Here is a 16,226-nt window from a genome sequence, read left to right as displayed (position 1 = left end):
GTACTACCCGAATTTAAACTTATAAAACGCTAATATGAAGAAAAAGCTTTTATAAATGAGTTCATATTATGCTACGAAATACTATTAACTACTCTTAATATTATTCTGTATGATTAACTTGTTCCATTTGACTATTTTGAAGGAAATGGCACCGACTACTCGACACACCGTGAATATGAATGAAGAGGAATTCCGTACTTTTCTAGCTTCAAACATAGCCGCAGTACAGGCTGCGCTACATACCAACAATAACCTTGGATCTAGCAGTACAGAAAATCGTGTAGGATGCACCTATAAAGAATTCACTGCCTGCAAATCTTTGGAATTTGATGGAACCGAAGGACCGATCGGATTGAAACGGTGGACCGAGAAGGTCGAATTGGTGTTTGCCATAAGTAAGTGTACTGAAGAGGACAAAGTGAAGTATGCTACGCATACCTTCACAGGTTCTGCGTTAACATGATGGAATACCTATCTAGAGCAAGTGGGACAAGATGATGCGTACGCACTACCGTGGTCAGCATTCAAGCACTTGATGAACGAGAAGTACTGTCCCAGAACCGAGGTCAATAAGCTCAAGACAGAACTTAGAGGGTTACGAACCCAAGGATTTGATATTGCCACGTACGAAAGACGATTCATAGAATTGTGCCTATTGTGTCCGGGAGCGTTCGAAGATGAGGAAGAGAAGATCGACGCGTTTGTGAAAGGATTACCGGAAAGAATCCAAGAAGATATAAGTTCACACGAGCCCGCCTCCATACAACAGGCATGTAGAATGGCTCACAAACTAGTGAACCAGATTGAGGAAAGAATTAAAGAACAGACGGCTGAAGAGGCCAATGTGAAGCAAGTCAAAAGAAAGTGGGAGGAAAACGGTGATAAGAATCACCATTACAACAACAACAGCAATTACAATAATAATCGCAACAATTATCCCAACAATCGCAACATCAATCGCAACTACAACAAACGGCCCAACAATAACAACAACAACAACAGCAACTACAACAATCATCCCAACAACAATAACAACCGCAACAACAACAACAATCAGAAGCAGCTATGCCAAAGGTGTGAAAAGTATCACTCGGGGTTCTGCACCAAATTTTGCAACAAGTGTAAAAGAAATGGTCATAGCGCGGCGAAGTGTGAGGTCTACGGACCAGGGGTTAATAGAACGAAAGGAACAAATGGTGTCGGAACGAGTAATGGCGGAGCAAGTAGTGTCGGAGCAAGTTATGCCATTGTAGTTTGTTATAAATGTGGAAAACCGGGCCACATTATTAGAAATTGCCCGAACCAGGAGAACACGAATGGATAAGGTCGCGGAAGAGTTTTCAATATTAATGCAGCAGAGGCACAGGAAGACCCGGAGCTTGTTACGGGTACGTTTCTTATTGACAATAAATCTGCTTACGTTTTATTTGATTCGGGTGCGGATAGAAGCTATATGAGTAGAGATTTTTGTGCTAAATTAAGTTGTCCATTGACGCCGTTGGATAGTAAATTTTTACTCGAATTAGCAAACGGTAAATTAATTTCAGCAGATAATATATGCCGGAATCGAGAAATTAAACTGGGTAGCGAAATATTTAAGATTGATTTGATACCAGTAGAGTTAGGGAGTTTTGATGTAATAGTTGGCATGGACTGGCTGAAGAAGGTGAAAGCAGAGATCGTATGTTATAAAAATGCAATTCGCATTGTACGAGAAGAAGGAGAACCCTTAATGGTGTACGGAGAAAAGGGCAACATGAAGCTACATCTTATTAGTAATTTGAAGGCACAAAAACTAATAAGAAAAGGTTGCTATGCTATTCTAGCACACGTCGAGAAAGTACAAAACTAAGAAAAGAGCATCAATGATGTTCCCGTCGCAAAAGAATATCCCGATGTATTTCCGAAAGAATTACCAGGACTACCTCCACATCGATCTGTTGAATTTCAAATAGATCTTGTACCAGGAGCTGCACCAATAGCTCATGCTCCTTATAGACTCGCACTCAGCGAGATGAAAGAATTGCAAAGCCAACTGCAAGAACTATTAGAACGTGGTTTCATTCGACCAAGCACATCACCATGGGGATCTCCTGTTTTGTTTGTCAAGAAGAAGGATGGTACATTTAGGTTGTGTATTGACTACAGAGAGTTGAACAAACTTACCATCAAAAACCGTTATCCACTGCCGAGAATTGACGACTTATTTGATCAACTACAAGGCTCGTCGGTTTATTCGAAGATCGATTTACGTTCTGGATATCATCAAATGCGAGTAAAGGAGGATGATATTCCAAAAACTGCTTTTAGGACGCGTTATGATCATTACGAGTTTATGGTTATGCCGTTTGGATTGACTAACGCACCAGCTGTGTTCATGGACCTTATGAACCGAGTGTGTGGGCCATATCTTAACAAGTTTGTCATTGTTTTCATCGATGACATACTTATTTACTCAAAGAATGATCAAGAGCATGAAGAACATTTGAGAAAAGTGCTATAAGTATTGAGGAAAGAAAAACTGTACGCTAAGTTTTCAAAGTGTGCATTTTGGTTGGAAGAAGTTCAATTCCTCGGTCACATAGTGAACAAAGAAGGTATCCAGGTGGACTAGGAAAAGATCGAAACCGTTGAAAAGTGGGAAACCCCAAAAACTCCGAAGCATATACGTCAATTTTTAGGATTGGCTGGTTACTACAGAAGATTCATCCAAGATTTCTCCAAAATAGCAAAACCCTTGACTGCATTAACGCATAAAGGGAAGAAATTTGAATGGAAGGATGAACAAGAGAAGGCGTTTCAATTATTGAAGAAAAAGCTAACTACGGCACCTATATTGTCATTGCCTGAAGGGAATGATGATTTTGTGATTTATTGTGACGCATCAAAGCAAGGTCTCGGTTGTGTATTAATGCAACAGACGAAGGTGATTGCTTATGCGTCTAGACAATTGAAGATTCACGAGCAAAATTATACGACGCATGATTTGGAATTAGGCGCGGTTATTTTTGCATTAAAGACTTGGAGGCACTACTTATATGGGGTCAAAAGTATTATATATACCGACCACAAAAGTCTTCAACACATATTTAATCAGAAACAACTGAATATGAGGCAGCGTAGGTGGATTGAATTGTTGAATGATTACGACTTTGAGATTCGTTACCACCCGGGGAAGGCAAATGTGGTAGCCGACGCCTTGAGCAGAAAGGACAGAGAACCCATTCGAGTAAAATCTATGAATATAATGATTCACAGTAACCTTACTACTCAAATAAAGGAGGCGCAACAAGGAGTTTTAAAAGAGGAAAATTTAAAGGATGAAATACCCAAAGAATCGGAGAAGCATCTTAATATTTGGGAAGACGGAACCCGGTATAGGGCTGAAAGAATTTGGGTACCAAAATTTGGAGATATGAGAGAAATGGTACTTAGAGAAGCTCTTAAAACCAGATACTCAATACATCCTGGAATGGGGAAGATGTACAAGGATCTTAAGAAACATTTTTGGTGGCCAGGTTTGAAAGCCGAGATTGCTAAATATGTAGGAGAATGTTTGACGTGTTCTAATATCAAAGCTGAACATCAGAAACCATCAGGTCTACTACAACAACCTGAAATCCCGGAATGGAAATGGGAAAACATTACCATGGATTTCATTACTAAATTGCCAAGGACTGCAAGTGGTTATGATACTATTTAGGTAATAGTTGATCGTCTCACCAAGTCAGCACACTTCCTGCCAATAAGAGAAGATGACAAGATGGAGAAGTTAGCATGACTGTATTTGAAGGAAGTCGTCTCCAGACATGGAATACCAATCTCTATTATCTCTGATAGGGATGGCAGATTTATTTCCAGATTCTGGCAGACATTACAGCAAGCATTGGGAACTCGTCTAGACATGAGTACTGCCTATCATCCACAAACTGATGGGCAGAGCAAAAGGACGATACAAACGCTTGAAGACATGCTACGAGCTTGTGTTATTGATTTCGGAAACAGTTGGGATCGACATCTACCGTTAGCAGAATTTTCCTACAACAACAGCTACCATTCAAGCATTGAGATGGCGCCGTTTGAATCACTTTATGGTAGAAAGTGCAGGTCTCTGATTTGTTGGAGTGAAGTGGAGGATAGACAGATTACGGGTCCGGAGATAATACAAGAAACTACCAAGAAAATCATCCAAATTCAACAAAGATTGAAAACCGCCCAGAGTCGACAAAAGAGCTACGCGGACAGTAAAAGAAAAGATATAGAGTTTGAAATTGGAGAAATGGTCATGCTTAAGGTTTCACCTTGGAAAGGCGTTGTTCGATTTGGTAAACGGGGGAATCTAAATCCAAGGTACATTGGACCATTCAAGATTATAGATCGTGTCGGACCAGTAGCTTACCAACTGAGCTACCTCAACAACTCGCGGCTGTACATAACACTTTTCACGTCTCAAATTTGAAGAAATGTTTTGCTAAAGAAGATCTAACTATTCCATTGGACGAAATCCAAATCAATGAAAAACTTCAATTCATTGAAGAACCCGTCGAAATAATGGATCGTGAGGTTAAGAGACTTAAACAAAACAAGATACCGATTGTTAAGGTTCGATGGAATGCTCGTAGAGGACCCAAGTTCACCTGGGAGCGTGAAGATCAGATGAAGAAGAAATACCCGCATTTATTTCCAGAAGATACGTCAACACCTCCAACTGCTTAAAATTTCGGGACGAAATTTATTTAACGGGTAGGTACTGTAGTAACCCGAACTTTTCCATGTTTATATATATATTAAATGAAATTATTATTTACTTGATTAAGTGTTTCCAACATGTTAAGCAATCAAACTTGTTAAGACTTGATTAATTGAAATAGGTTTCATATAGACAATTGACCACCCAAGTTGACCGGTGATTCACGAACGTTAAAAACTTGTAAAAACTATACGATGACATATATATGGTTATATATATAGTTAACATGATTTTATTATAAGTATGTATCTCATTAGGTATTTTAACAATGAGTTATATACATAAAAAATGAGACTATTAATTTAAGAAACTCGAAAACGATATATATAACGATTATCGTTATAACAACGTCTTACTAGGTACATATGAATCATATTAAGATATTGATACACTTGGTTAATTATGTTAAATGATAAGTAAATATATTATTAAGTGTATTAACAATGAAATACATATGTAAAAATAAGACTACTAACTTAATGATTTCGAAACGAGACATATATGTAACGATTATCGTTGTAACGACATTTAACTGTATATATATCATACTAAGATATATTATATATCATAATATCATGATAATATAACAATTTAACATCTCATTTGTTATAATAAACAATAGGTTAACAACATTCAACAAGATCGTTAACCTAAAGGTTTCAAAACAACATTTACATGTAACGACTAACGATGACTTAACGACTCAGTTAAAATGTATATACATGTAGTGTTTTAATATGTATTCATACACTTTTTAAAGACTTCAAGACACTTATCAAAATACTTCTACTTAACAAAAATGCTTACAATTACATCCTCGTTCAGTTTCATCAACAATTCTACTCGTATGCACCCGTATTCGTACTCGTACAATACACAGCTTTTAGATGTATGTACTATTGGTATATACACTCCAATGATCAGCTCTTAGTAGCCCATATGAGTCACCTAACACATGTGGGAACCATCATTTGGCAACTAGCATGAAATATCTCATAAAATTACAAAAATATGAGTAATCATTCATGACTTATTTACATGAAAACAAAATTACATATCCTTTATATCTAATCCATACACCAACGACCAAAAACACCTACAAACACTTTCATTCTTCAATTTTCTTCATCTAATTGATCTCTCTCAAGTTCTATCTTCAAGTTCTATGTGTTCTTCATAAATTCCAAAAGTTCTAGTTTCATAAAATCAAGAATACTTCCAAGATTGCAAGTTTACTTCCAAGTTTTCTAAATCCATTCTAAGTAATCATCCAAGATCAAGAAAACTTTGTTACTTACAGTAGGTTATCTTTCTAATACAAGGTTATAATCATATTCAAACTTTAATTCAATTTCTATAACTATAACAATCTTATTTCGAGTGGAAATCTTACTTGAAATTGTTTTCGTGTCATGATTCTGCTTCAAGAACTTTCAAGCCATCCAAGGATCCTTTGAAGCTAGATCTATTTTTCTCATTTCCAGTAGGTTTATCCAAGGAACTTGAGGTAGTAATGATATTCATAACATCATTCGATTCATACATATAAAGCTATCTTATTCGAAGGTTTAAACTTGTAATCACTAGAACATAGTTTAGTTAATTCTAAACTTGTTCGCAAATAAAAGTTAATCCTTCTAACTTGACTTTTAAAATCAACTAAACACATGTTCTATATCTATATGATATGCTAACTTAATGATTTAAAACCTGGAAACACGAAAAACACCGTAAAACCGGATTTACACCGTCGTAGTAACACCGCGGGCTGTTTTGGGTTAGTTAATTAAAAACTATGATAAACTTTGATTTAAAAGTTTTTATTATGGGAAAATGATTTTTATTATGAACATGAAACTATATCCAAAAATTATGGTTAAACTCAAAGTGGAAGTATGTTTTCTAAAATGGTCATCTAGACGTCGTTCTTTCGACTGAAATGACTACCTTTACAAGAACGACTTGTAACTTATTTTTCCGACTATAAACCTATACTTTTTCTATTTATATTCATAAAATAGAGTTCAATATGAAACCATAGCAATTTGATTCACTCAAAACGGATTTAAAATGAAGAAGTTATGGGTAAAACAAGATTGGATAATTTTTCTCATTTTAGCTACGTGAAAATTGGTAACAAATCTATTCCAACATAACTTAATCAACTTGTATTGTATATTATGTAATCTTGAGATAACATAGACACGTATACAATATTTCGACCTATCATGTCGACACATCTATATATATTTCGGAACAACCATAGACACTCTATATGTGAATGTTGGAGTTAGCTATACAGGGTTGAGGTTGATTCCAAAATATATATAGTTTGAGTTATGATCAATACTGAGATACGTATACACTGGGTCGTGGATTGATTCAAGATAATATTTATCGATTTATTTCTGTACATCTAACTGTGGACAACTAGTTGTAGGTTACTAACGAGGACAGCTGACTTAATAAACTTAAAACATCAAAATATATTAAAAGTGTTGTAAATATATTTTGAACATACTTTGATATATATGTATATATTGTTATAGGTTCGTGAATCAACCAGCGGCCAAGTCTTACTTCCCGATGAAGTAAAAATCTGTGAAAGTGAGTTATAGTCCCACTTTTAAAATCTAATATTTTTGGGATGAGAATACATGCAGGTTTTATAAATGATTTACAAAATAGACACAAGTACGTGAAACTACATTCTATGGTTGAATTATCGAAATCGAATATGCCCCTTTTTATTAAGTCTGGTAATCTAAGAATTAGGGAACAGACACCCTAATTGACGCGAATCCTAAAGATAGATCTATTGGGCCTAACAAACCCCATCCAAAGTACCGGATGCTTTAGTACTTCGAAATTTATATCATATCCGAAGGGTGTCCCGGAATGATGGGGATATTCTTATATATGCATCTTGTTAATGTCGGTTACCAGGTGTTCACCATATGAATGATTTTTATCTCTATGTATGGGATGTGTATTGAAATATGAAATCTTGTGGTCTATTGTTACGATTTGATATATATAGGTTAAACCTATAACTCACCAACATTTTTGTTGACGTTTAAAGCATGTGTATTCTCAGGTGAATACTAAGAGCTTCCGCTGTTGCATACTAAAATAAGGACAATATTTGGAGTCCATGTTTGTATGATATTGTGTAAAAACTGCATTCAAGAAACTGATTTCGATGTAACATATTTGTATTGTAAACCATTATGTAATGGTCGTGTGTAAACATGATATTTTAGATTATCATTATTTGATAATCTACGTAAAGCTTTTTAAACCTTTATTTATGAAATAAAGGTTATGGTTTGTTTTAAAAATGAATGCAGTCTTTAAAAACGTCTCATATAGAGGTCAAAACCTCGCAACAAAATCAATTAATATGGAACATTTTTAATCAATAAGAACGGGACATTTCATTCCCCTAATACGAGCCGTCGTTTTTCACATTGGTTTAGAAAAACCTGGTGGTTTAGAGGTTCACGGGTTATTGTCACAACTTAAGAAATACGGGTGTTGACGATACATATAAAGTTCATCGGGTTTGGAATCAAATTTCTCTATTTTTATGCCATTTCCCTTATTATTCTCTTTTGCCTTATTAAATTGTGTTGGGGTAATTTCTATAACATCATCGGAATCCTTGTAGGGATCCGATTCATCGGAGAATTGGTAATCCTCCCAATACTTTGCTTCCTTGGCGGAAACACCATTGACCATAATTAACTTTGGTCGGTTGGTTGAGGATTTTCTTCTACTTAACCGTTTTATTATTTCCCCACTGGTTCTATTTCTTCTTTCGGTTCCGACTCTTCTTCCGGTTCCGACTCGGGAACTTGTGAATCAGTCCACGAATAATTCCAATTTATATTTGACTCTTTATTATTATTAGGTGAGTCAATGGGACTTGTTCTAGAGGTAGACATCTATCACATAATATCAAACACGTTAAGAGATTAATATATCACATAATATTCACATCTTAAAAATATATAGTTTCCAACAAAAATGTTAAGCAATCATTTTTAAAGAAAGCACGGTCGAAGTCCAGACTCACTAATGCATCCTAACAAACTCGATAAGACACACTAAAGCAAATTTTCTGGTTCTCTAAGACCAACGCTCTGATACCAACTGAAATGTCCCGTTCATATTGATTATAAACGTTCCATATTAATTGATTTCGTTGCGAGGTTTTGACCTCTATATGAGACGTTTTTCAAAGACTGCATTCATTTTTAAAACAACCATAACCTTTATTTTATCAATAAAGGTTTCAAAAGCATTACGTAGATTATCAAATAATGATAATCTAAAATATACTGTTTACACACGACCATTACATAATGGTTTACAATAGAAATATATTACATCGACATATGTTTCTTGAATGCAGTTTTTTACATAATATCATACAAACATGGACTCCAAATCTTGTCCTTATTTTAGTATGCAACAGCGGAAGCTCTTAATATTCACCTGAGAATAAACATGCTTTAAACGTCAATAAAAATGTTGGTGAGTTATAGGTTTAACCTATATATATCAAATCGTAACAATAGACCACAAGATTTCATATTTCAATATACATCCCATACATAGAGATAAAAATCATTCATATGGTGAGCACCTGGTAACCGACATTAACAAAATGCATATATAAGAATATCCCCATCATTCCGGGACACCCTTCGGATATGATATAAATTTCGAAGTACTAAAGCATCCGGTACTTTGGATGGGGTTTGTTAGGCCCAATAGATCTATCTTTAGGATTCGCGTCAATTAGGGTGTCTGTTCCCTAATTCTTAGATTACCAGACTTAATAAAAAGGGGCATATTCGATTTCGATAATTCAACCATAGAATGTAGTTTCACGTACTTGTGTCTATTTTGTAAATCATTTATAAAACCTGCATGTATTCTCATCCCAAAAATATTAGATTTTAAAAGTGGGACTATAGCTCATTTTCACAGATTTTTACTTCGTCGGGAAGTAAGACTTGGCCACTGGTCGATTCACGAACCTATAACAAATATGTACATATATATCAAAGTATATTCAAAATATATTTACAACACTTTTAATACATTTTGATGTTTTAAGTTTATTAAGTCAGCTGTCCTCGTTAGTAACCTACAACTAGTCGTCCAACGTTAGATGTACAGAAAAAAATTGATATATATTATCTTGAATCAATCTACGACCCAGTGTATACACGTCTCAGGCTAGATCACAACTCAAAGTATATATATTTTTGGAATCAACCTCAACCCTGTATAGCTAACTCCCACATTACTGCATATAGAGTGTCTATGGTTGTTCCAAATAATATATACACATGGGTCGATATGATATGTCAAAACATTTGCATACGTGTCTATGGTATCCCAAGATTACATAATATATTAGAATACATGTATAATACAATATAAGTTAGCTAGGATATAATTAATATAGATTTGTTATCAATTTTCACGTTGCTACAATAAGAAAAATTATCCAATCTTGTTTTACCCATAACTTCTTCATTTTAAATCCGTTTTGAGTGAATCAAATTGCTATGGTTTCATATTGAACTCTATTTTATGAATCTAAACAGAAAAAGTATAGGTTTATAGTCAGAAATATAAGTTACAAGTCGTTTTTTTAAAGGTAGTCATTTCAGTCGAAAGAACGACGTCTAGATGACCATTTTAGAAAACATACTTCCACTTTGAGTTTAATCATGATTTTTAGATATAGTTTCATGTTCATAAGAAAAATCATTTTCCCAGAAGAACAACTTTTAAATCAAAGTTTATCATAGTTTTTAATTAACTAACCCAAAACAGCCCGCGGTGTTACTACGACGGCGTATGTTCGGTTTTACAGTGTTCTTCGTGTTTCCAGGTTTTAAATCATTAAGTTAGCATATAATATAGATATAGAATATGTGTTTAGTTGATTTTAAAAGTCAAGTTAGAAGGATTAACTTTTGTTTGCGAACAAGTTTAGAGTTAACTAAACTATGTTCTAGTGATTACAAGTTTAAACCTTCGAATAAGATAGCTTTATATGTATGAATCGAATGATGTTATGAACATCATTACTACCTCAAATTTTCTGGATAAAGCTACTGGAAATGAGAAAAATGGATCTAGCTTCAAAGGATCCTTGGATGGCTTGAAAGTTCTTGAAGCAGAATCATGACACGAAAACAAGTTCAAGTAAGATTTCCACTCGAAATAAGATTGTTATAGTTATAGAAATTGAATCAAAGTTTGAATATGAGTATTACCTTGTATTAGAAAGATATCTTACTGTAAATAATAAAGATTTCTTGAGGTTGGATGATCACTCTACAAGATTGGAAGTAAGCTAGCAAACTTGGAAGTATTCTTGATTTTATGAAACTAGAACATGTAGAATTTATGAAGAACACTTAGAACTTGAAGATGGAACTTGAGAGAGATCACTTAGATGAAGAAAATTGAAGAATGAAAGTGTTTGTAGGTGTTTTTGGTCGTTGGTATATGGATTAGATATAAAGGATGTGTAATTTTGTTTTCATGTAAATAAGTCATGAATGATTACTCATATTTTTGTAATTTTATGAGATATTTCGTGCTAGTTGCCAAGTGATGGTTCCCACATGTGTTAGGTGACTCACATGGGCTGCTAAGAGCTGATCATTGGAGTGTATATACCAATAGTACATACATCTAAAAGCTGTGTATTGTACGAGTACGAATACGGGTGCATACGAGTAGAATTGTTGATGAAACTGAACGAGGATGTAATTGTAAGCAATTTTGTTAAGTAGAAGTATTTTGATAAGTGTCTTGAAGTCTTTCAAAAGTGTATGAATACATATTAAAACACTACATGTATATACATTTTAACTGAGTCGTTAAGTCATCGTTAGTCGTTACATGTAAGTGTTGTTTTGAAACCTTTAGGTTAACGATCTTGTTAAATGTTGTTAACCCATTGTTTATTAAATCAAATGAGATGTTAAATTATTACATTATCATGATATCATGATGTATTAATATATCTTAATATGATATATATACATTAAATGTCGTTACAACGATAATCGTTACATATATGTCTCGTTTCAAAATCATTAAGTTAGTAGTCTTGTTTTTACATATGTAGTTCATTGTTAATATACTTAATGATATGTTTACTTATCATAATATCATGTTAACTATATATATATATATATATATATATATATATATATATATATATATATATATATATATATATATATATATATATATATATATATATCCATATATATGTCATCATATAGTTTTTACAATTTTAACATTCGTGAATCACCGGTCAACTTGGGTGGTCAATTGTCTATATGAAACCTATTTCAATTAATCAAGTCTTAACAAGTTTGATTGCTTAACATGTTGGAAACACTTAATCATGTAAATAACAATTTCATTTAATATATATATATATATATAAACATGGAAAAGTTCGGGTCACTACATTATCCGCGCATTTCATGTGCCTCGAAGTTTGCGAAAGTCTTGCGTTCGAGCCTTATCAGAGAGTCTACTACAAACGATGCCTGAATGGATTTGATGTAGGGTTTCCTCATGAGGAGCAGTAGGTCTGTAATGTTCTTTCCATGAAATGATCGAATGGGTGAGTTTCAACATTGCGTTCAGATATCTGTCAGTAACTTCTAACTGCCGTTATAAAACAATCTAGATAACTATTATTACCCTAATAACATTTTATTTACAAAGTATTAGCGATATGTATACTAGAAACTAATTATATTATATCTATATATCTAAAAGATATAGTAGAAGTGAATAGTAACCACTATATCTACACATCTAAAAGACATAGTAGAAGTGAATAGTAACTAGGAGTATTTCCGACTTCCACCTTTTTTTTTGGAATTATTTAAATTTCGTTTCACCAACAAAGACCCCCAGACTTTTTCAAAAAATTCAAATCGACTCCCCAAACAGGGGGGTAAAGTGTTAAATGACCATTTTCATAAAAAATCTTAAATAAACTCCACCCAAACCTTCAACGGGTCATATCTTCTCGCTCGCAACGAGTTAAATGTTTCCGACACCATCGTTAAACTCGAAATAATTTTAGGAACACAATGTCACTAACTATATGCAAAACGGACGTTTTTTAAAAAACGCTAAATATTTGGGGTACTTTTCATAAACGTTGATTTTGCGTTAAATTTTTAAAAGTCGACAATTCCATAGCGAAATGCGGAGATGTACATATATTGTTAATTTAACATAACATTTAAATCTTTCACGAGCTACACCTTTTAGTTCGACTCGAGTTGCACTTTAACGACATCATCGTTAGCCACCAAATAATTTTACAAACTATACGCAATAAAAGACATTAAAAACCGAACCCCCGACGCGAAGCGAGAGTTCGAAACCTAGTTTTTTCTATATTATTATTATTATTATTATTATTATTATTATTATTATTATTAAATTGATGTAAAAAATTATTTTGATCTATTCTCATCAAATCCGTAAAAGATTTGTTGTAGAAAGACAAGTTGTAAAGAGTGGAATGAATTTAATTTGTAGACTGAAAATAGCAATTCAAAAACTAACCATAGTTAAAAATATAACCATAGATATGTCTAGAAAATAAGATATTTTAAGATACTACTAGTTCTATAAATTGAAGTCTGACTGAAGTAGGTTCACTCTTCAATGTACCCAAATCTTATAACAATGGTTTTGATCGATCAGATGTGGGATGAATCTGTCGCTGGACCTCCACCACAACACGGCCATGAGAAGCTCCCCAACGTAGTCACCATGACCAACAAAGGTACGTCCGATCCGTACGTCCATAAATATATCATGCATGCCCATAATATACACATACACATCCATGATCATGTTCGTATTTATTAACTTACGTACGAATTACATATAAATATATTTTGAAGTGACAACTATCTTTGTAGATATGTTCTAGCTACCTCCTCCTATCGTGTGTATTTTGAATTGATTAAAGATCTATATAATAGTCATGTTTATGTTTAATAGTCCTAACATTTAAAAAGGTGTACCAAGTTTTTTAGATTTGCAAAAAATTATATGTTTTTACTGATTTTGTGACATGTAGGAGAAGGAAGTAGTAGCAAGTTCAAGAAGTCTTTATCGATGCCAGAGACTCCGACGACGCCGGGGACTCCTACGACGCCGTCACCAACGGCGGCGCGTAAGGAAAACGTGTGGAGGAGTGTGTTTAATCCGGGAAGTAACTTAGCAACCAGAGGGATTGGATCTAACTACTTTGATAAACCTAGTACCGTTGGATCTCCCACTGTTTATGATTGGTAACCTAAATATACTATTTGGCGTTTTCTAAAAGAAAATAATAAAATATAAATAATTAGTTTAGATAAAATCTTGAAAATGAAAAATATCATTTCAGTTGCTCCGTATAATTCAAAAGGTGTCCTGACTTATTCGTGAGGTAGAATAAATATCACGTCTAATTTTTAATTTTGTACCATTAAAAATTTAATCTAAAACTAAAGGCAAGTGTGTGCTTATAAAAGTGACATAAAATAAAATTTAACTAAAAAATATAATAATAATTGCGCATAGCTAAAACTATGTGCTTTTATTCAGCGGAGAATTATTTTGGGATGGATGGATTAGCTAGCTACACACGAATCAAATCAAGTGTTATACAGGTACAATTAATATAAACATTTGTCGTTGACACGTTTAAAAGTGTTTGAATAATAATTAACTGGATCTAAAAGTTGTCGTTGACACGTTTAAAAGTGTTTGAATAATAATTAACTGCTATTGATGTGTTTGTTACTCTTATAAACGTGTTAACAATGATCCTTAATTAGAGGTTGTCCCTAGAAGTTTTTTTAACTAGATGTTTATATCTAATCCTAAATTCACTTTAGACTAATTAGTGGTCTTGATATCGATAAGTACGGTCATGTTCACGTCTCTTATAATTTTCAGAATATAAAAATATTAATTAATTTAGTATTTCATCATTGATAATAAATTCTGTTTGTTTTGAAATAATGAATTATGATTATGATATAGGCTATACAGTGGAGATACAAGGAGCAAGCATCGTTAAGTTTCTAAAGTCACACCTCACCAACCAGTTGATGAATGTAAATATCGTGATGTCGCTTTCGTATGCCGCCACGTGTACTTTTTCTATGAGTATTTGGAGTTTTTGTTTAAAAGCTATCGTGTGTGCTACATGGCCGTTGGATCAAAGTACATCGACGGTGGATAATGATTTACTAATATGTACCAACGTGATGTCTTTAAGTGAAGCTTTGACTAGTGGTGTTTAATAATTAATCTTGTTTATGTTGATACCTTTATTAATGTTATTATTATTATTTTGTTTAGTTGTTTTGATGTTTATCTTTAGTGATGGTTGATTTGGACTTAATTACGATTTTAACCTGCAATTATAAGTTGATATGATAATTTAGTAGGGTAGAGAGTGACCTGTGGAATCGACCTTAAGTAATTTTATAAATATAGATATAGATATAGATGGTAGCTAGTTCGGATTTGGCCCGCGCAATGCAGTTGGGGTTTTCGGTTTGTGTATTCATATTTAACGTAGCGTTGTATATTTACAGAAAGGAAAACGGCTCATGTCTTAAGCGCCGTTTTAGATGTCGTCTTAAAACGTTTTTGAAAAAGTGTCCGTTCCGAACGTAGTTAGTTTCGTTTTGTTTGTAAAAAATTTTCAAGTACTTGCGGCGAACACAAAGATACGGGTTGTCGTTGTGTTAAGCGTTTTTTAAAAAGTGTCCGTTTTGCGTATAGTTAGTCCCGTTGGGTTCGTGAGACTTTCGATTTGAACGGTGTTCTCGGAAAAATTTAACTCGCACCGAGCGAGAATATAGGGCCTGTTAAAAATTCGGGTGAAAATAGTTTCTTTTGTTTTAATAATATTATATAATTACGCTTTCTACCCCTGAAAAAGTGTAAATTCAAGGCGTCGTTGTGTAAAGTGAGTGGAAGTTGAGGGGCCGGTTGTAGTGTGAACGCAAATTCAAAACTACATTCCTAAATGACTGAAACTACACATCCGCCCATAAGGTTTGCCCATAAGGTTTAGTATGTAAGGGTAATGGTCTGTTTTTTGAAAACGTCCGTTTCATGTATAGTTAGTTGTGTTGGGTTCGTAAGATTATTTCGAGTTGAATGGTGACGTCGGAAAAATTTAACGCGCGTCGAACGAGGAGATATGTTTCGTTAAAAATTTGGGTGGAGTTTATTAATTAAATTGACGATTTGACAGTTTACACCCCTCTTTCGGGGGTTGAAATTGCATATTGGGAGGAATTTTTTTTTTTTTTTGTCCTTGTCGTTTGGTTTTTGGCCATCACAACCAACGGCCAGGGGCACCTCCACCGCCAACAACACCCCTCTCACA

At 33.9% G+C, this 16,226-nt stretch overlaps 1 protein-coding gene across 2 annotated transcripts; it reads left to right on the top strand.

The window, feature by feature from the left end:
- Positions 1–13,453: 13,453 nt before the first annotated feature.
- On the top strand, positions 13,454–15,183 carry LOC139886566 (dormancy-associated protein 1-like). 2 transcript variants are annotated; one of them, XM_071870412.1, is made up of 4 exons: positions 13,454–13,610; positions 13,911–14,124; positions 14,423–14,487; positions 14,864–15,183. In XM_071870412.1, exons 1-3 carry the CDS (start codon positions 13,490–13,492, stop codon positions 14,454–14,456), a joined length of 369 nt encoding a protein of 122 aa, XP_071726513.1. In that variant the 5' UTR covers positions 13,454–13,489; the 3' UTR covers positions 14,457–14,487; positions 14,864–15,183. The 2 variants fall into 2 exon arrangements, with proteins under 2 accessions (XP_071726513.1, XP_071726512.1); XM_071870411.1 differs by lacking the exon at positions 14,423–14,487.
- Positions 15,184–16,226: the final 1,043 nt, after the last annotated feature.

This window comes from Rutidosis leptorrhynchoides, chromosome 1 (assembly GCF_046630445.1).
Source record: "Rutidosis leptorrhynchoides isolate AG116_Rl617_1_P2 chromosome 1, CSIRO_AGI_Rlap_v1, whole genome shotgun sequence".
In the NCBI taxonomy this organism is placed as follows: Eukaryota; Viridiplantae; Streptophyta; class Magnoliopsida; order Asterales; family Asteraceae; genus Rutidosis; species Rutidosis leptorrhynchoides.
Note: the sequence above shows the minus strand (reverse complement) of the source record. Positions and strands in the feature narration are given on the sequence as shown.